At 50.1% G+C, this 20346-nt stretch overlaps 1 protein-coding gene across 1 annotated transcript in view; it reads left to right on the forward strand.

Moving 5' to 3' along the window:
- EPHX2 (epoxide hydrolase 2) overlaps positions 1-20346 on the forward strand; it is a 69269-nt gene extending 48923 nt beyond the window's left edge. Inside the window, exons 13-19 of the mRNA XM_002914434.4 lie at positions 9521-9595; positions 11574-11607; positions 13459-13561; positions 14433-14502; positions 18270-18350; positions 19873-19931; positions 20105-20346. Coding sequence (XP_002914480.3) covers positions 9521-9595; positions 11574-11607; positions 13459-13561; positions 14433-14502; positions 18270-18350; positions 19873-19931; positions 20105-20183 — 501 coding nt within the window. The 3' untranslated portion in view covers positions 20184-20346. The remainder of the gene's footprint in view (positions 1-9520; positions 9596-11573; positions 11608-13458; positions 13562-14432; positions 14503-18269; positions 18351-19872; positions 19932-20104) is intronic.

A 20346-nucleotide genomic window follows, 5' to 3' on the forward strand; every position in this document is an offset into this window, starting at 1 on the left:
GCTGAAAACGCAGGCAAGTTATTTATCTCCCGTGAATATCATGGGACATAAGAGAGTGCCCAACAAAATACTCAGTGATCCTTAAGGTAGGCTTCAGAAGGTCCAGAACATCTTGAAATTGCCTGCACAATGTACCGTATGCATGCATTTTCCTAGGGAAAGAGTTCTTTCTTTTTTTCCATTAGAACCGTGAGAATTCAATACAAGCTAGGAGCAGCTGGAGCCGAAGGTCAGGACCTCAAAGAGCGTTAGTTAATGTGGGTTATGTCTATCGGTGTTTACTATACTAGATACTGAAATTTTAAACTATTTATTATTTCACTTAAAAAATAATAATGCGCCCATGTTGATGTAAATAACACATTTTTTAAAATATACTTTCCTTAAAAAATTTAGTGAGGGGGTGCCTGGGTAGCTCAGTTGGTTAAGTGTCCAACTCTTGGTTTCTGCTCAGGTCATCATCTCAGGGCAGTGAGATCAAGCCCATGTTGGGCTCTGCGCTGGGCCTGGAATCCACTTGAGATTCTCTCTCTCCCTCTCCCCCAGGCATGTTCTCTCTCTGTCTCCTTCCCTCTCTCTCAATAGGTAAGTAAGTAAATAAATAAATAGGATAGGAAAGGAAATAAAAGGAGAGAAAAGACAAAAGAAAAAAAAAACTCCACGGGCCCAAAATGGCATCGCTTACGTGAAGTCCCCAAGTCAGTAAACCAACACTCAGTACCCAACCTGACCTCAGTTTCAACCCCCTACAAGTGTAAACTGTAAGCAGTCAACATGGGAATTTCCTAGTCAGCACGAGGAAATCACTGAGAGGCCCCCTCCATTCCCCTCGGAAGGGTGACCTTGCCTGAAACAATGGATTATCTGCTAATCGTTTCCTTCTTTCCACTCTTTCTCTGCCCTTAAAAACCTTTCCTTTTCTGTAGCCCTTTGAGCGCCCTCTACTGGCCAGACGGGATGTCCCATTCATGAACGAATTACTAAAACCGAATAGATCTTCAAAATATACTTGGTTGAATTTTTGTTACTTAAAAACACACATAACATAAAATTTACCATCTGAACCATTGTTAAGAGTAAAGTTCAGTGACATCAAATACATTCGCTTTACTGTACAGCCATCACCACCATCCATCCCCAGAACTTTTTCATCATGCAGATCCAAAACTGTGTCCAGTAAACAGGAACTCCCCCTTCCCGCTTCCCTCCACCCCTGGCACCCAGCATTCCACTTTCCGTCTCTGAATCCGACTACACCAGGTACCTCATAGAAGTGGAGTCATACAGGATTTGTCTTTTTGGGTCTGGATTATCTCACTTTATACAACATCCTTATGGCTATTCCATGTTGTAGCACGTGTCTGAATTTCCATCCTTTTTATTTTTTTATTTTTTAGAGATTTTATTTATTTATGTGACAGAGAGACAGCCAGCGAGAGAGGGAACACAGCAGGGGGAGTGGGAGAGGAAGAAGCAGGCTCCCAGCGGAGGAGCCGGATGGGACTCGATCCTGGAATGCCGGGATCACGCCCTGAGCCGAAGGCAGATGCTTAACGACTGCGCTACCCAGGCGCCGCTACCCAGGCGCCCCTCCATCCTTTTTAGAACTGAATGATATTCCATTGTACGTGTAGACCACAGTTGGTTTTTCCATTCATCCTTCCATGGACACTTGGGTTGTAGCTACTATTTTTTTAAGATTATTTATTTATTTGGCAAAGAGAGAGTGACCACAAGCAAGGGGAGCAGCAGGCAGAAGGAGAAGCAGACTCCCTGCTGAGCAGAGAGTCCGATGCAGGGCTCGACCCCGGGCCCCGGGATCATGACCTGAGCAGACACTTAAATGACTGCGCCACCCAGGTGCCCCGTAGCTCTTACTTTTTTTGAGCACAGTATGCCAAGTGGCTTTATTCACAAGTTCACTTTCCTGTCTTTGAGCGCTGGGGCAGACAGGGGCTCTGGGGCCCAAGAGCAGGTGCTGACCGGGATTGACCTCGCTTTGACTTCAAAGCCTACGTGCCTGCCTGTGAGCCACGCTGGGAGGGAGCTTGGACTTTGTTGTGTGTGCCCTGCTCATCCAAACAGGGTGGGAAGGAGCAAACCAAGATAAGCTCAAAGGCCCGGGGACAAAAGTGACCTCGGAAAGATGCTTATTAACTGCCACCCCTAGCCCACAACGTTTTTAGTTTCAAAGGTTATTATAGTCATTGTGGAAAAATCAGTACCCCTACTGTTATGTTGTAGCTGGGTTTAAAATCTGCAGGAAGAAATTGGAGAATGGTTTTGTTCTTAAGAACAAAGCCTCTTGGTAGGGAAGTGTTAAATATTCAAATGAGCGAAGGCTTGGTGGGGGGAATGGGTTTGGGGTGAATTCAGCCGCTGAGGCTGGTCTGGATGGGCACAGAGCTGGGTCTCCAGGAGAAACCATGCGCAGGGGTCCTGCCAGCATGTCTGCTGCCCACTCAGCAACCGGGCAAGTCCCTTCCTACCTCGGGTGCTCAATTTCCTCCCCTGCAAGAGGATGGTCTAGTTGGATGGTTTTCAAAGAGATAACAGCTTCAAACTGAAGCCGAATTCAGGCCAGTAAATAAAGCATAACGTGGGGGCACCTGTTTCATTCAGGGGTGGGTGCTGGAACCCCGTCCCTCCTGCCTCTCTCCCAAACTTGTCCCCACCAGGAGGAGTCACCGTGAGAGTTCAAGGTCACTGCGGATACATTCAGACTGAGAAAGGCTCCCTACTGGGCTGCAGTGCCTGTTCCTCCCACCTCATGTTCACATTTGCTGAGCCGGACAGGGCGTGGCTTAAGTAAACCCCAAGCTGAGGTTCAGTTGCTCTAGCTCTTTGAATCCTGAGCCAATGTGCTTACTGTCTCCTCCTGCAAATTTGCCAAGTCTGGTGGAAACTAAAATTAAAAGGTGTGTGTGTGTGTTTTTCTCAGGAAAGAGATGACATACTTTGCATTTGTAAAGTAAGAAAGAGGAGGAGGCAGCAAAGACAAATAGAATCGGCTGGGTCATTTGAACGTGACAAGTTCCATATTTTAATTCTTAAGATTCTTCACATGCTTGCTTAGCGTGGGGATATTTCATAGCCCCTCTGCCCCAGAAATCAGAACATGGTTAGTGCATGCCCTTTTCCAGCTGCAAACTCCCATCCCTCTCTACTCCTCCTTAATAGTGTATGTGTGTTTGTATTTCTTGGGAGAAGGGTGTGTGGCATGCACCTGTGTGTGTGGTGTGGGTGTCTGGAACCGTGCAGCAAGCTATAGGCTGTATATGCCAGAGCAAGCCAAAGCCCACGTTTAAGTATTTAACCAGCTGAGAAACTAGGTAATAGAAAATGTGGAGAAAGGAAATTATAGGTAGCAGTCCAGAAGAGATGGTTTCACCAGGTGGAAGGGCACCCCAACATCCACAGAAGGTTTTCCTTCTCCCTCATGGTGTTCAGAATCTCCCTTAGTCCCCAGAACACCCATAGTAACGCTCCCCCCCCCCTACCAGGCACCAGGCTGTGGGGACAGCTGGTGACTTGTTACTGCCTGTATTTTGTAGATGATTTATGCATGGTACTTAAAAAAAAAAAGTAACTGAGTTGTATAAAATAAAAAGTTGGCTCCCCTTTCACTCATCTAGAAGTAGCTACTATGAATAGTTTAGTGAGTATTTCCCAGACGGTTTTTTAAAAGAGGCTTTTAAGTGTGGCGGGGGAGGGGGCACGCGTATGTGCATATGAGCGTACGTGTAATTTTTATAGAACTGGAATCATGCTGCTTTTTCATTTACGAGCTCTTGGACATATTTTCCTGCCAGTACATATAGATTTACCTTACCCATCGCAATGGCTGCTTGGTGCTCCAGAATCCAGGTGGACCATCATTTATTTAGCCGGTCCTCTCTTACTCTGGTGGTTTGTCCCAGCCAAATAATACATTTTAAAAGAAAGTGCCGCTGTGTGCTTCCTCACTCAGCAAGCCTTCGCTCTCATGGTCTGAGTATTTACGCACCGACCCAGAAACTCTTCTCATCTTATTTTTGTTTTCTTGCATGCGTAGTGTTACGTTATAGTAAAAAGAACCAAATACTGAGGGGTTTGAAGTCTGGAGTTCTCGTCTCTGGCTTGGCCATTTATAACGTGCCCGACTTTGAAGGAGGTCACACTCCCACCCGAGAGTCTCCGTCTGTAAGGTGACCTTCCCAACTCAGCCTTGTGGGAGAGCAAAGGAGCCCACCCAGGGGAGGTGGCTCCAGAGAGCCTCGGGTCTCTCGGGTCTCCTCATGGACCGCCTGTGGGGCCTGACTCACATCTCTCTCTCTCTCTCTCTCTCTCTCTCTCTCTCTCTCTCTCTCTCGTAGGGGCGGGCCTGGCTGAACACCGGAGAGTAATCAGCCGTTTTCTGTTTTTGCCCAGATTTTGGATGGCATTTTCCACTTCAGGGACAACCGTCCCAGCCATGGGTTCTGGCCTATTTTGAGAAAAGCCTGCCCCAGAGTTTTGGAGGGATCTGAGTACTTATTATCAAGATAGACACAAAGTGATCAGAGTTGCTGGCCCCACCCCCCTGATGGGAGGGATCCTCCCTTCTTCCCTCCAAGACCCATCTCCTAGTGTTGGCTGTAGGGGACAGAGGCTGCCCGAGCTCCTGCTTTGATGGACCTGCCCTCTGATTTAAGCGTCTGTCTCCACTGTCTTAGCAATGAAACCACAGACCTAGTTAAGTGCATCTTCTGAGGCAGACCTGTTGTACATCTTGGAAGGAGCAAAAGGAGATGAGAGAGGAGAAATCCCACCGGGTAGTGAGGCGGGAGGAGGATGTCTCTGGGAGGAGGTCTGAGCTGGAGAAGATGGTTGCTATGCCCTCTCAGTTATAGGAAGCTCCCTAGCAGATGAAGTGATTGAGAGCTCCGCCCCTGTCAGCACTCTGGGTGAAAAGTGTACACAAAACTTGGTCTTCTTCATTGTATGGGACATTTCTGGGGTTCCTCAAACAGTGAGTGAAACATGTGCCCGGGGAGGAAGATGGGGCTGGGGGCGTGTGCCATCTCTTGGGAGCCAGATCCTGCGCCCTGTGCTCAGCACACCTGTCATCCTGCTGGGGCAGGGAGGGCAGGAGGGCAGGTGGACAGCCCCCCTGAACCCAGAGTTTTCGTAGGCCCTAGTCCCTTTCCCTCCTCACTCATCCTCCCAGTCCAGAGACTTCCTGAAGTGGTGTATTATTTTTCTAGGGCTGCTGTAACAAATTACCACAAACCTGGTGGCTTGAAACAACAGAAATGTATGCTTTCACAGTTCTGGAGGCTAAAGTCCGAAATCAGGGTGTTAGCAGGTTTGGTTTCTTCTGGGGCCTCTGAGGGAAAATCCATTCCGTGCCACTCTTCCTAGCTTCTGGTGGCTCTGGAAACCCTTCCTAGCTTCTGGTGGCTCTGGAAACCCTTGGCACTCCATTCCGTGCCACTCTTCCTAGCTTCTGGTGGCTCTGGAAACCCTTGGCACTCCTTGATCTGTAACTCATCACTCATCCAAGATCCTAATGGTTTCATCCACAGAGGCTCCATTGCCATACAAGGTCACATTTGCGAGTACTGGGCATGAGATCCCACTACCGTGGAGTGTGATAACACTGGGGTAATGAATAAAAATACATCTCACCAAAAACTACATTTCCTTCATTGGTTCTTCAGCTTAATATTAAGAATAAGGATCAGACTGAGGAGTGTGACAAGATACGCACACAGACATGTTTAGTGGGAAATAGATCTCAGGAATAAGGGCAAAGCGAAGGGTATTAATCTGGAAGGCACAGAAAGCAAGGAGAAGAGAATTACACATTTCCTTGTAGCTATGGGTTTCTGTGATTGCAGGTTTAAAATAAAGGGAGGGAGGAGGCAGAGGTGGTTTGTTGGAAAGGCCGAGAAATTCTGATGAATTCTCCAAGGTGCATTTCCTTCTACTTGCCGTTCATACGTAAGAAGTCCTCCGTAAACAGCCCTCAAGGACTCTTGAGACAAAGCTCCAGGATTCATGGAATTCCAAAGGCTTTGTTCTAGGAGCTTCTTTTAGAACCCAGAGCTGTCTTCAGTTTTCCTGCCCCAGTGGTAGCTTTGGGTCAGAGAGAGCGGATTCTATCATTTGTCTCTGGTCTGTAGGTTACTGTTCAGCTCCACCTCAAGCTGGAGCTGACTTACCCTGTTTGGTGAATATTAGCTCGTGGTGGAGGGCGGAAAAATAAAAGCCACCGTCATTTAGAAGACACTCCCCACCAAAGTCTCTCCTGGTCCTGTCTCCTTTTTTCTCTCTCCTCCCTTTCTCCTTCCCACCCACCCAGCCATTGCTGGGGACCTACTATTCCCACGCTATGGCCATGGGAACAAAAGTAGGAATAAGATATAGTGAGTGTCCGTAAGAAACTCACAGGCTGATGAGAGGACCTGATCCCGAAATAGACATTTCTGGTGCCGTCCAGTAACTTTAATGATAGGGATACTACTAATAATAATAATTACCATTTATTGGCATTTCTTCTGCATGTCAGGCATTGTAAGAAACAGGCATTATCAGTCTTGTAGAATCCTTGCAAAACTCCCATTTTATAGATGAGGAAATTGAGGTTTTGGAAAATTAAGTTGCCCTGTTAGTTGAGTATCAGGACAGGGCAGCCTTGTTTGCAGCATTCTAAAGTCCACCCCATAAGGGCTCCACTCAGGAGCACAGAGGGAGGAGCCCTCTCCCGTGGGGCAGGAGGGAATCTTGTCATTGGTCTGCAGGACTTAAAAATACGGTATCACCTTTTAAAACTTAGAGAGTCAGGTGATATCAGCAGGGCACATGACCAGAGTACACATGTTATCATCTTCTCCCCTTTCTGGCCCTCACCTTTGTCCTCGTTCTCCCTGTTGATCTGATGTACTTTCATGTGGGTGGACAGACTTATTTACCTTTTTGATCCCTTTGATTTTTCATTGACCCATTTGGCATCCATCTCCTCTCCTAAGGACCACTGGCAGGTCAAAGCCCTGTGGAGACTCCTCCAGACCCTGGGCTCGTGAACAGCAGCTGTTTCTGGGATGAGGACGGCTCCCAGTAAATAAAAGCCATGACCCATGTGACATTCGGGGTTGACCAGGGCTTTTATTGATCACTTAAAATGCACTTCCTTCCATGGCTTTTTTCTTGCCTTGGCGTTTATCGCAGAGCAGAAGGTTGTGACCAAATCTCCATCATAATTGAATCTGACAAATGGGAGGGGGTTGTAATGAACATATCGTCGTTCCTCGCATCAGCAAACCTCAAACTGCAGACCCAGCACTGCGGATGATAAATGTTTCCTTTCGTGCCTGCTGCCTTCTCGCAGATCGCGAGCCCTCATGGTGTTGATGTGCAGAACAAAGTGCTGTATGGCAGGGCCTCTTAATGTGTGCAGGACGGGGCGGGCTGCCGCTCACTAGAACGCTTTAGAGACCCGGCCTGCAGTACCCTCCTCTCTGGGAACATGAAGGGAAGGAGAGGAACCGTCATGTATGTTTAGCCCCTGCTCTGTCCTAGGACCAGTCATGGATGCTCCCAAGTGGATGCTGCCCTATCCTCAGGGTGGCCCGAGGAGTCCACGATAAAGCTCTATGGGATCCAACAAGAATACAGTTATTTTATGGGGACAGCAGAAGGTGGGACTTCGTGGACAAGGCAGATTTGGGGACAGGTGTTGAAGGTTCTTTGAAGGCCACACTAAGGGAGCTAGGTGTCTTTTTGGTTTTTTTTAAGATTTATTTATTTTAGAGAGAAGACAGCATGGGGTGAGGGGCAGAGGGAGAGAGAGAATCTCAAGCAGACCATCTCAAGCAGACCACCACCCACCCGGAGCGCAGAGCCCGACAGGGGCTCAATCTCAGGACCCTGAGATCATGACATGAGCCGAAACCAAGAGTCGGACACTTAACCAACTGCATCACTCAGGTGCCCCCAGAGCTAGTTGTTCTTGATGGAAGTTCCAGTCTGTTAACCAGAGAGTTGAGAAAGTAAGGGTACCCACTCAAAACATTCTGTGGTCCATTTCAGCAGGTGTCTGGGTATGTCCACGTGAGTCGCTGGAAAGGAGGAGAAAAAAGTAGATTGGCACTGGGCTGTAGACTGAATGTGTCCCCCCCGCAAATTCACATATTGAAATCCTGATCCTCACTGTGAGGGTGTCAGGAGGTGGGGCCTTTGGGAGGTGATTAGGTCCTGAGCGTGGCGCCCACGTGGATGGGAGGAGTGTCCTCTCCAGAGAGACCTCCCTCGCCCCTTCCACCACGTGAGAGTACCATCAGAAGACAGGGAGTCTGCAGGTGCCGTGATCTCAGACTTCCCAGCTGCCAGACAAATGAACGTCTGTGTTTACAAGCTCCCCGATGCATGGGATTCCCTTCCAGCAGCCTGAATGGACCAAGAGATCGCCATACTCTTTCTCAGTGTCCTGCCGTAGCACTGGTCTCCTCGGGACTGTGTTGGGGAAGGATCTTGATTCTTTCCGAGCAGTTGCCCCTTGGCGGGGGCGGTCCCTGCGTCACGGACGACTGTCTTTCTTTACACAAGTTTTATAACAGCTTTCAGGTCCAAGGGCTTTCAATTTCCAGAAAAGAAAGACAGATTAAACTTTTCCTTTTATGCCCTAAAAAATCACCTCCTGGAAGACTAGCCAGTAGATTAGCACCCACTGATGGATCTCGAAGCCCCTTGCCACCCCGTCTTAGTGTGGGGACGTGCTTCCGGATGGGGGTTTTGGGTTAAGAAGGAAGGGGAGGTGGGGAGATGAGGAATCCAGACCCTGAGTTTCCAGCAAGAGAAGGGGCCCAGTATCTGTGGGACGGATGAAGCAAGTGCAAGTCAGAGACCTGGAAATGATTAAAGAACCGTGTGTAGATTAGGCATCATATGTGACAACGCTCCCATGAGCCGGGATACCTGGTAATTTGCCACCACAAAGGATATGGGTTCCAGCTCTTCCCAAGGCAACCTTGCTGTCCTGCCCTTTGGGAGACAATCCATGGGCATGGAATGATAATCGATCTGTAATAATTTAGGCCCAACTCAAAAGAGGTTGAGTTTGAAGTTACCATAGTAAAATGAGATGCTCGAACGGAACAACTTTTAACTTTTCCACTTGGCATCTTGGAATCCTTGGAACCGTTCCCTTCTCACCAGCAACCTACTCCTGTCCAGCCCTCCCCCATTCCCTTAAAGGGCTTATTACAAGTAAGACATTCTCACTGTAGGAATTTTGAAAACCAGAGAAGAAAGCAGTATCCATAAACCCACTTCCCAGGAGGGACCACTGTTAGCATCTTGTGTTTTATTTGAAGCTTTTTTTTTTAAGCATGTGTTTCAATCGGAAAATCCAAACTCATGCACTTCTAATGAAATGTGGGCTGCATGGGACAGAGGTCGGTGGCTTCTAGCTTTTGGTCAGATCGGGGAGGGCTCTGGTTCCCAAGATCTCTGCGGAGTCCTGCCTTTTGCTTTCTTGTTTTTTTTTTTTTTTTTTTAGGGAGTGGCTGAGGCTGAACTGGAACAGAACCTGAGTCGGACTTTCAAAAGCTTCTTCAGAGCAGGTGATGACATGGTGAGTGTTGCAGGGGATGGGAGGGCAGGGGGGCGGAAGGGGAGGATTGGGGAGCTGCAGAGGTTTGAAGGCCTTTGGAAGGCTTCCCTGGAAGGGAAGGATCCTGGGGCGTAGCAGCATTGGAAATGAGCAACATGGCCTTCTTTTCTTTGACTTCTGTAGTCAGGGTGATCAAGGTCCTCACTCGACCGCTCCCCTTGTCATGGGGAAAGGTTACATCCTCCCTGTCCCACACCAGTAGGGCTTCGAAACAGAGATCAAAGAAGGATTATAAAGGATTTTAACAGCAGCAGTTTAGAAGTTGTGCCGTGACTGCTGCTATCATTTTCACATGCAGAATTGGTGGTCCAAGTCCCAAATCAATTGATATCACTAGGCCCTTGTCTTGAAAAGGAGCCTAGAACACTTTAACTCCATAATTGCAGCCTGCTGTCTTTTTTTTTTTTAAGATTTTATTTATTTTAGAGAGAGAGAGCACAGAGGGAGAGTGAGAGGGAAAAGCAGACTCCCCTCTGGGCAGGGAGCCTGATGCGGGGCTCGATCTCAGGACCCTGAGATCATGACCTGAGCTGAAGGCAGACACCTAACTGACTGAGCCACCCAGCGCCCGCCCCCCAGCCCAGCCCAGCCCGCTGTCTTACGTGTCCTGTTGCTGCCGTTGTTCATGTAGTCAGTGTTGCCAAGACGTCCCTGTGTTTGCCAGTGCCTTTGCTGGTCACCCCTGGCATCTTGCTCCTTTCTATTTTGTGCAGTTTCTTCCTTCCTGAAGTACCTTCTTTGGTAATTCTCTCAATAAGAGTCTGTTAATAATAAACTTACAATTTTTTGGCCTGAGAATATTTTTATTTTGATCTTCAGTCCTGTAGACTAGTTCATCCAAGTATGGAATTCTAGGTAGAAGCTTGTCTTTGCTTAAGAAACACAAGCCCAAGTCTGCCCTTCTCCTCGTCTGTAAAGGTGTCTGATCTGTAGTTCAATACATCTTCGAAGTTTTCTTTTTACTTTCCATGAACAGGGTTTTTGTTTGTGTAGGAAAGTTGTATTTGGTTCCTTTTCGAATCATTCTAATCTTTTGTGATAGAGTCTTGTTTTGTTCTTGTGTTCTAGTTCCTTCTTTTATGTCTTGAATCATGTTAAGCATACTTATTTTTTCATTCCCTTTCTCACTCTGAAAGTCCTATTTTTGACATTCTTGGAGACTCTGATTTTACCGTTTGCTGTGTTTGCTGTCTCTTGCAACGGGGCCTGTGTGTGTGCGTGAAGAGGGTGGGGTGGGGAGCCCTCTGTAGTGTTGGCCTGTGAGCTCATCGGCACCCGTCTGCTTCCGCTGGGCTTGAGAAGAGACCCTCCTGTGCTGTAGCATTTGCTGCCTCTGCCAGGCATCCCGGGGGCATTACCAGCCGAGGCCCACTTTTCTTGCTATTGTTTACCTCGCATCTTGGGGGTTTCCAGATCCCGCAGAGTAGGTTTAAACCCGAGCACCTGTGAAGGCAGGCTTAGAGCTGTGAAGTCCTAGGGGAGCTTTTTGTGCTTTCCTCTTAGTACCAAACTGAAATGGAACAACTACTTTGACATTGTTCTGCACGATGGGTGGATTTTTTCCTAGCCCAAGCTTTCGCTGAGGCCTGCAGGTTGACTGGGTTTGCGGTAGAGGGGCAGGGAGTATCTCATGTTTCACTTCCCACCCGCCATAGGTCTAAGGTCTCATCTCTTCTCGTTCCCAAGGGTTGCATCACCCAAGTTCTTACGTGACCGAGGCCTGCAAGCACCCAGGAGCAGCCTTGGTGCAGAGCTCTGGTTAACCGCCTCTGCTGTGACCCCTGCAGACGCCTCTAGCTCTCTTGGGAGTTGAGCATGTTTGTGTAACCTCATGGCACTCGTAGGCCTTTGGTTGTGACAGAGTTTACACATGACCTGTTTCAACGATTTTCCTTCACTTCACCCATGACAACATTTCTAACCTTCCTTTTCCCTACAGGCTTTTCTCAGCGTGGGCAAAGTCCGTGAAATGGGTAAGAGAGGTTCTTAGGAGGGAATGGGGACAGGAGGGTCATGGCAGGAGTCAGCTAAAGGTTAAACGAGTGTCCATCTGACTGCTCTGAGCAGAAGCAGCTCACTGCTAGCTCTGAACGATGACTTAACATAGGCCCCCCTGGTGAATAGCACTCACCTGAGCCCTGGGCTGACCACACGACCTTGGTTCCTGTCCCTCAGGAACTTTGGGTCCAAGATCTTAAACCATAAGAGCTTAGAGGAATCTTAGAGCTTGTCAGGGCAATCCCACGCTCTGCTGATAAGGACCAGGACCTAAGATAGGGACTGACCTTTGCAGGATCACCTGGTGCACACGGACCCCAGGTCAGCTAGACCCCAAGCCAGAACTCCTCTGTCATCATCCACTGGCCTTTCCTTCATCGCTATACTGTGTTCCCATCACTTCCAGCTCCCCCACATGAAGACCATCCTTGTTCTCCCCCCTGGGTTGGATATAGTGCAGAGTCAAAGCCAAGAGCAGTTAGGAGCTCACCCCCATGGCACCCAGATCCGGCACTGCTCCCACAGAGCCTGGCTTTTGCCCCCACACGTTGGCCTTGCCAGTATGCACTTGTATTAATAATGACGATCGCTACCTCCTGTTTGAGCACCTACAGTGTGCATCAGACACGGGCCCGGCCCCCTCGAGATCTATTCTTTATCGTCCTCGTGACCTCCTTTAAAAATCCCCTTGTTACCACTGTTCTACAGATGAGGAAAATGGCTCTCAGAACAGTTAAGGGGTGAGGCTGGACTTAAACTCCTCCTACCCTAAAGGCATACTCCTCTCACTGGCCCAGAACGCCTTCTGCCTCCCTCCCTCCCTCCCTCCTCGTCTTTCCTCTTTCACGCAGTTGCTTGCTTATCCCTTCATTCCCGAGCATGTGGAGCTCACACTTGATGTGAGGCAGGGGCAGATATCCAGAGGCACAAAGCGAGGCCACTACCTTCGGGTGGCAGACAGCAGTGGTCACGGGAGGACAGCAGGTGGGGGCTCTTACAGAGGTGCTGAGCGAGCCAGGAGCCCCAGGCCAGGGGTGGGGGCGCCCAGATCACATACCCCTTTGATACATCTCACAAAAGTCTGCCTCACCCAGATTCTGTGCCTCTGAGGCTTCGAGAGCCTGAAAATGGTGAGTCAGCCCTGTTAACACGCCAGTGTTACCAGCCCTCGGGGCTGTCCCCTGTGAAATAGCAGCAGCCCCCGTTGTCATTGCAAGGTGGCCGCCGAGGGGACCGGGACTTCCCGGACACAGGGTGCACCTCTGAAGACAAGATAGGGTTCCACACTATGCAGAGGGTCATGAGTGCACAGAAGGCAACAGGATGCATACTGCCTGTCCTGGACTTTCCTCCAGGCTAAGACAAAAGTCAGAGCACACACTTCCAAAAATTCTGAGGACCAGTGGAGGTGTCTAAAGAGGGACGTTATTAGTTAAGCTATTTAGAAAAGGTTTAGTCGGCAGGAAGAGGGTCGCTGGAGGGCTGGTGGGGCCTGGTAAACAGTAAATAGTGTCATCTGGAATTACGTTGTTTTGTTTTTTGAGAAAAGGGATCTGGTTTGTCCTAAAGTTCGTCCTAGGAGGGGAGGTCTGTGTGTGTGTATCACTGGGTTCCCGAATGACAGCGAGGGCACAGAGTTGCAGCTTGAGAGGAGATGGGCTCGTTGTGGAGAGAAAGAGCATGAATGAAGGAGCCCGAGACTCTTCCCTGTGAGCTCAGACGTGACAGGAGAGGCAGTTTGGTGCCCGGCCTGAGCTGGGAACACGCCGGGGTTAGAACTCGGGTGCCTGGCCTGGGGCTGGGAGCGAACAAGTGGCTATTTGCAGGAGGACTCTTAGTGAGGGCCCCAGAAGAGCCCAGCCTCAGCAGCATTGTCACCGAGGAGGACATCCAGGTCTACGTGCAGCAGTTCCAGAAGTCCGGCTTCAGGTAAAGACAGCAGTGTCCCAAACACAGAAGAGAGACGATGGGCCAAGAGGGGCTCTTCTGCTCTCAGGGTACAGGGTGAGGCCTGCTGTCCCTCCTGTGACTGCGTGGCCAGCTTCTGCTTGAACACCTCGGGTGTCGGGAGGCTCACTCCTGAAGTTGCTCGGCCTGCTCTAGTGTCAGATAACTTGGCTTGCTTCCCCCTTGTGCTGACGGGCCCCCTCAGAACAGATGGTTAAAAATGCTTTTTCAGTCATAACCCCTGAGAGCATCAGAGAACAGCTCTGGGTTCTTTCTTCAGAAAAACACAAAAGCCTACGGAAACTCCGAAGTTGCATGCAACTTCAGGGGAGGGTTATTGACCTCTTCTGCTGTTGGTGTTTGTTGGTTGGTTTGTATTGAGGATTGAGGGAGGGTTCAGGTCCAGCCCCTGGCCGTCCTTATCCAGAGAGGCCTCTTTGAGCCACCTCCCTTTGTCCCATTGGAAGCAGGGTGCCTCTGCACCATATCCACCTCCCTAAGTCCCTTTCCAGTAGGTTCCGGGGCAGAGGAATGGCTTCTGGATGGTGAGGGAACTAAACAAAGCTCCCTGTTACCTCACAAAACAGCCCTCAGAGAATATGGCGAGTCCTGTAGGGCCAGCTTCTGTGTGTTTCGGGAAGCCCCCATCAGGGGCTATCTCGATCATTAAAGCATGGCAGGTGTGTTGGGCAACCAGATGGGAACCCTGGGCACAATTCTCTTCCCCCTGCAGGAACGTTGGCTCCCGCTGGGAAGACTGGCTCTGTGCAGAGCTGGCTCCCTGTGAGGTCTGCAGCACAGTCCTCTACTAAGAGCTTCCCTGTTTTTGTTTCCTGATCTTCCCTGCCCCCAGAGGTCCCCTAAACTGGTATCGAAACATGGAGCGGAACTGGCGGTGGGGCTGCAAAGCCGTGGGATGGAAGGTGAGTGCTGGTTTGGTGTGGTTGCCCTCCCCAGGAGCCTCTCTCCGGGCTTCTTATTGGCCCAGTGAATCTGCCCTGGGTCAGAGCTGGGGTGGGGGATGGGCAGGCCAGACTGACTTGCCATCGTTCTCCTGTCTGTCCTTTCCCTCGACTCAAGGGGGTCCTCTGAGGACTTTTGCTGATGCTTTCCTTGGAGTGTTTGAGGGTGGCGTTGGGGCAGGGCAGGGGTCTGGCCAGGTGACTGCAGCGCCGCTGTGGAAGGCCCCAGGTCTCCTGACCGTCCAGGTCAGGGCAGCAGAAAGTCCAGGATGACTCCCAAAGGGCAGGAGGATCATGGAGCCCCCATTTCACAGAGGAGCGTGAGGTGCTCTCAGAGACAGGCTTTAGCCGCTGGCTGTGTCACCTCACCCAAGTCGACCTGAGTTAGCGTCGTTTGCCAAGCAGAAGATGCGTTTCCAATCTCTGGGGCTGCAAAGGGGAATGCAGGTAGACCCCGCTTTCTGAAAGTTCGCTTTTACAAAAGATCTACATTAGTAGCGGGTTTTCGCTAACTGAAAGAAATCTAAAGAGGATTTTCGCTTTTAGAAAAAAAGGCAAAAAGCAAATATAGCATTCAGCATATCTTTCACAGCAAGTCATTATAGAGGCAGTGCACAAGCCAGAGGGGCCCCGCCGAGCCCCTTCCCCAGGAACTCCCCTCAGCATCTCAGCATCAAGCCGCCGATGCTTTGAACCATGTCTCTGAGCATCTGGGCTTGACATTGGTCTCTTGTGCATCTGTTAGTAAGATGTTTCCTAAGGTATCAGAAAAACCGAAAAGAGGTTATTTTGGGGGTCTGGGAATGTTCAAAAAAATTTTCAGATAAATTAATGGTGATTGCTTCTTCACTCTACACCATTTCAGCTTACAGCAATTTTCACAGGAACACTCCACTTTTGGGTAGCAGGGGAAACCGGTAACAGGTCCCCAGGTTACATTCAAAATGTTAGAAGCCTATGGGAAATTTCATTTTTGAGTTCCTCAGCTCACTCAGTAGCCCTGGTTATCTTGTCGATTCACTAAAACATGAACACCCTCCATGTGCCAAGCACTGTGCTAGACCTTAGGGATCCCATGGCGGTTAAAACAGATGCGGTCCTTACCTCGTGGGGTGATGTCTTAAGGCAACAGAACATGGAGCACAGTAGTTAAGATCAGGCTGGGCAGCAACTCGGCCTGGGATCTAATCCCTGTGTGACCTTGGGTAAGGCACCTACCCACTCCGTTCTCCATTGCAGCTCCCTAACATGGGAATGACAAGAATCGCGTGCTTACCTCATGGGTGTGTGTAGGATAAAATGGGTTAATGCCCACAAAATGCTTAAACTGGTGCCTAGCACATAGTAGTAGTTCCATTAAGGCTCGTTCTCTTTGTCTCTCTCATCTGTGACGAATCAAAATGACAAAACCGCGGTTTGATAGGCAAAAATCTCTCCCAGCATGGGGGGACATAATGACAGAGTCTTTGGGAAGGTGACCCCTAAAGGGGTGCTAAAGTCGGAAACCCCATTTTTCTACAGCTGCCTCCCAGTTCTTCCTCCTCCCCCATTTCCTCTTGTGCCCCCACGACCAGTTTACAATGTGACTTGGAATATTCTAGAGTCTACGGCAGCCTCTGGATGAGTTTCCACAACAAAATCACGTTTGAGCATCCCCTGGTTCTTCCTCGTTTGGTGGAGGGGCTGCAGTGAGAAGCCCATGGTTCTGCACGTAGGGAAGAAACAGGTCAAGTCCATTAAGCAGGGACAAACCAAAGCTGTTTGAAAATTATAATGGCAGAGGGAGAACCAAGAGGCTAATGGAGGCTTTCTCCAGCCCATGGTGTCGTATCTGTCCTCAGATGAAAGCGAAGTCATTGCTGCTGCTGCTGATGTCACATTGATAACAGTTGTGGCTGGCCCATTCGCCTCTGGATCCTGGCTGACCTTTTTAAGAATTCATTGAATTCAAAGAAAAGGAGTATTGATTTCCGTCCAAGGGCGTCTTTCCTCCTTCCTGGTGTCACCTCTTCCGTTCTGTTAAAAACCAAAGTTCAACTGAGTAAATTTGAAGATCTAATTGGCTTTATTAAATGATTCCTGAATCAGGCCACATCCCATGTAGCATGGTGAGGGCGCTCTGAGGAGCTTACCAAGGGGAAGGTTTTTATGGGGGGGCAGGTGGCTAGAAAGTTCTAAGTGAAAGGAAAGAGAGGATTGTTTCAGGCAAGGTCACCTTCCCTTAGGGGGAGGGCAGGGGTCTTAAGCACATCAAGGAGCGGGCCCATGTGACAGATGACCTCATTGGTACTAATCAAAAAAATTCCTGCCTAACTAGTTAAAGACATTTCTGGGGAGGTTGGAAGTGCAGTCAGGTTAGATATTAAGCTCTGGTTTAGTGATTTATCCTAAACCAAGTGACACCATATGGGGCCTCTGGTTTTCTTTTCACAGTTCTGTGAACCCAGTGCCACACAGAGTGGACCAGCACGCGTGTTCTGAGATACACATACACACAACACCGTGTTGGCCACTGCACTGCTGATTCCATGTGTATTAGATAGAAAAACCCGGTCTGGTCCTCTGTGTGTCTCCTTTACTTTTACACAAAACACCACCCCTCTGACACTTCTGGTCACCAAATATATGGGGGTTTCCCGCCACCAGGCAATTCTCTGCCACACCAGTTGTGTGTCCTACAATTCAAATCCATCGTGACACCGTCTCCCCCGGAGATAGCGTTGGATCCCGCAGGCAAGGGTCCCCTAAGACTGCTCCCACTTCAGATGCCAGTCACTAGTCCAGGTTGTCACCTGTGCTTGTGACCGATCAGGGATGCATCTGAGGTTCCCAGGACTTCCTCCTCAGGTTCGATGAAGTCTCTAGGGCGGCTCCCAGAACTCCCGGAGGCACATTTGCCGGCTTATTAGAGGAGATGACAGGATACAGGTGAACAGTGGGGGGGCGTGGATACATAGGGTGAGGTCTGGGAGGCCTCCAAGCAGAGGGGCTTCTGTGCCCGCGGAGTTGGGGTGCGTCACCCTCCCAGTGTGGATGTGTTTGCCAATGTGGAAGCTCTCCAAACCCCATCCTGTTGGGATTTGGGGGGTTTTCATGGAGGCTTACTCATTTAGGCACGATCAATTATTAACTCCGTTTCCAGCCCCTCTGCCCTCTCTCAAGATTGGGGAGTGGGGCTGAAAATTCCAAGCGTCTGATCATGGCTTGGTCCTTCTGGTGACCAGCCCCCATCCAGGAGCCCACCCAGAGGTGCCTCAATAGGACAAAAGAGGCTCCTAGCGCTCTGTCACTTGGAATTTAGAAGGGTTTTAGGAACCCTGTGTCAGGCAGGGATGGGGTCGAAACACCAAATGTTAGAACAAGAGATGCTCATAGTGTCCTTAGCACTTAGGAGATTACAAGAGTTTCAGGAGCTCTGCGCCAGGAACTGGGGCAGACACAAATACATATATTTTCCATCCTCTCACACCATCATTTCAGATCTCCAGTAGTAGCGATGCTTCCTTCCTTCAAAGCCTGGGGAAACAGCCTGGACCACACCAGCAGCACCACAACGGGTCTTTGTGGGGGGCAGGGGCAGTGTTAATCATGGAGGAAGGCACAAAGTGTGAACATGAAGTACCGTGTCCTTGCCCCGGGAGAGGGGGGGCCTAAGTTGCAGAGGGGCACAAGAAGGGAACGTTTCCTCCCTGCTCTGGCTGCTCCTGCTTCCTGTGACCCTTCCCCAGATCCTGATTCCTGCCCTGATGGTAACCGCCGAGAAGGACCCCGTGCTCGTTCCTGAGATGTCCAAGCATATGGAGGACTGGGTAAGGGAACGGTCCTGCCCGGGGGGTCATCAGCGCTTCCCGGCGGAGGGCACAGGCGTCGAGGAAGAAAGATGGCAGGTGTGGACACAGAGCGGGGATCCACTTGAACCACTTGCTTGACAAGGTTCTCTGTCAGTAGCATCACTGTCACCTCTCGGGAGCAGCAGTCATGACTGATGCTTCCTTTCCCCTGCTCCGACGTAGCCTGAGTCACTCAACTCACTCACGCATGCATTCATCCATTCATTTCTTGCACTCTTACTGTGCACGTAAGCGTGTTGGCACAGTGCTAAATTCTGGGATGGTAAGGATGAATAAGATACAGAGCTTGTCCTTGGGGAGCTCACTGCCAGCAGTTAATCCCAAACCCAGAAGAGATGTGATCTGGCCTTGGTGAACAACTAAGGCTTGCCTGGCAGGGAGAACAGGAGACAGGGTGAGAGGCAAGGAGCATTCAGGTTATGCCGGGAGAGTGGCAGGAATTCCATAAGGCTGGAAGATTCTACTGAGCCCACTGGGCCAGGCTGAGCTTTGTACGTCCATGGGCGTAAGCATCTGAAGGGAACTGACAGGTGACAGCCTGGTGGGTTGGAAGCCTGTTCTGCTACAGATGTGGAGTTTGGTAGGACCTGGGGAGGCTTGCAGGTGGGCTGACCGGGGGGCTGGCTCATCTCTCCGGCCTGGTTGCTGGGAGCGGTGCATCCACACTTGGCTGTGGCTTTGTGGGCTCTAGAGCCAGCTGACAGAGGGCTGCAGAAAGCCATGAGCCCGTTGAGGGGCGGGGGGGCTCATTCTCTCTGGCCCTCCCCTTTGAAGGTTTCTGTAGAATTTCCAGTTCTTTGGCTGGCCCTTGCCAGCCCTGGCAACTGACTGCTAACCTCATTGAGGTTTATGCTTGGAAGGGGCTGCGCTTGCCTCTGGGAGGAAAGCCACATTTTCCCCCAGCATTTTCTACATCATGTTGCACAGTTCAAAGCTCGTGTCCGGAGGGAGCCCACATGTGCCGAGTGCAATGCTGTTGCTCCCTCTCCGTCCTCGGGGCTTGTTGCTGTGACCCACTGTGGGAATCAGGGTCCAAAGAGGGAGACTGAACAGCCCTGCATGCAGACCACCAGGGAGAAAGGGAGGCAGCCTGAGAGGGGGACTCAGTCACATCTGCGTGGCGGGAGCCACACAACAACCAGGCGTTTTCCAGAAAGTGAACACACTGCATCCTCATAATTCTAAAGGGAAGCAGTTTGTGGTGATCAGTACAAGTCAGCCCTGAATTTGAAACAGCTCCACCACCCTGTATGCGGCCTTGGGCAGGTTACCTAACTTCTCTGAGCTTTCATCTTACATAGGATAACGGTCAAGGCTAGAGAAGGCAATGACTTAGAGTACATAGGAGGAGCTCAATAAATGCCCATTCCTGTCCTAAATAATGCAGGGTCTTCAGGGGCTGGCCTGTGGGGAGCACTAGCCAAAACCCAGACCCTTTTGCATTCTGCCATTGACTTTTCTGGGTGGGGTTTTCTTGCAGATCCCCTACCTGAAAAGGGGACACATTAAGGATTGTGGACACTGGACACAGATGGAGAAGTAAGGAGATGTGGCAGGGTTGGATGGGGGTACCCCTGGGTGGAGGAGATCAGGACTTCCTGCTCGCCTCCAATAAGGCCTTTCCTGGCTTGGCCATTCCCTTCTTCACCCCTGCTTTCGTGTGAAGTAGACGGGTCTGGACACGTGTGAATTGCCCTTTCTTCCCTTTCCAGGCCCACTGAGTTGAATCAGATCCTCACGGAGTGGCTGGAGAGTGATGCCAGGGACCCACCAGAGGTCTCGAAGCTTTAGGATGTGACGAGTGCCAGGTCCCGAGCAGGCCTTCAAGCCCTTCTTGGAACCCAGCCGAGGCCTTTCCCGCATCTCTTATAACCAGCAATTTCGTTCCAAAGGGCTTTACTCCAAAGAGTGGTTTTCTTTCAATAAAGAGAGTCAAGTCTCACATAATTGCAGA

This window comes from Ailuropoda melanoleuca, chromosome 5, assembly GCF_002007445.2.
Source record: "Ailuropoda melanoleuca isolate Jingjing chromosome 5, ASM200744v2, whole genome shotgun sequence".
Classification (NCBI taxonomy): Eukaryota; Metazoa; Chordata; class Mammalia; order Carnivora; family Ursidae; genus Ailuropoda; species Ailuropoda melanoleuca.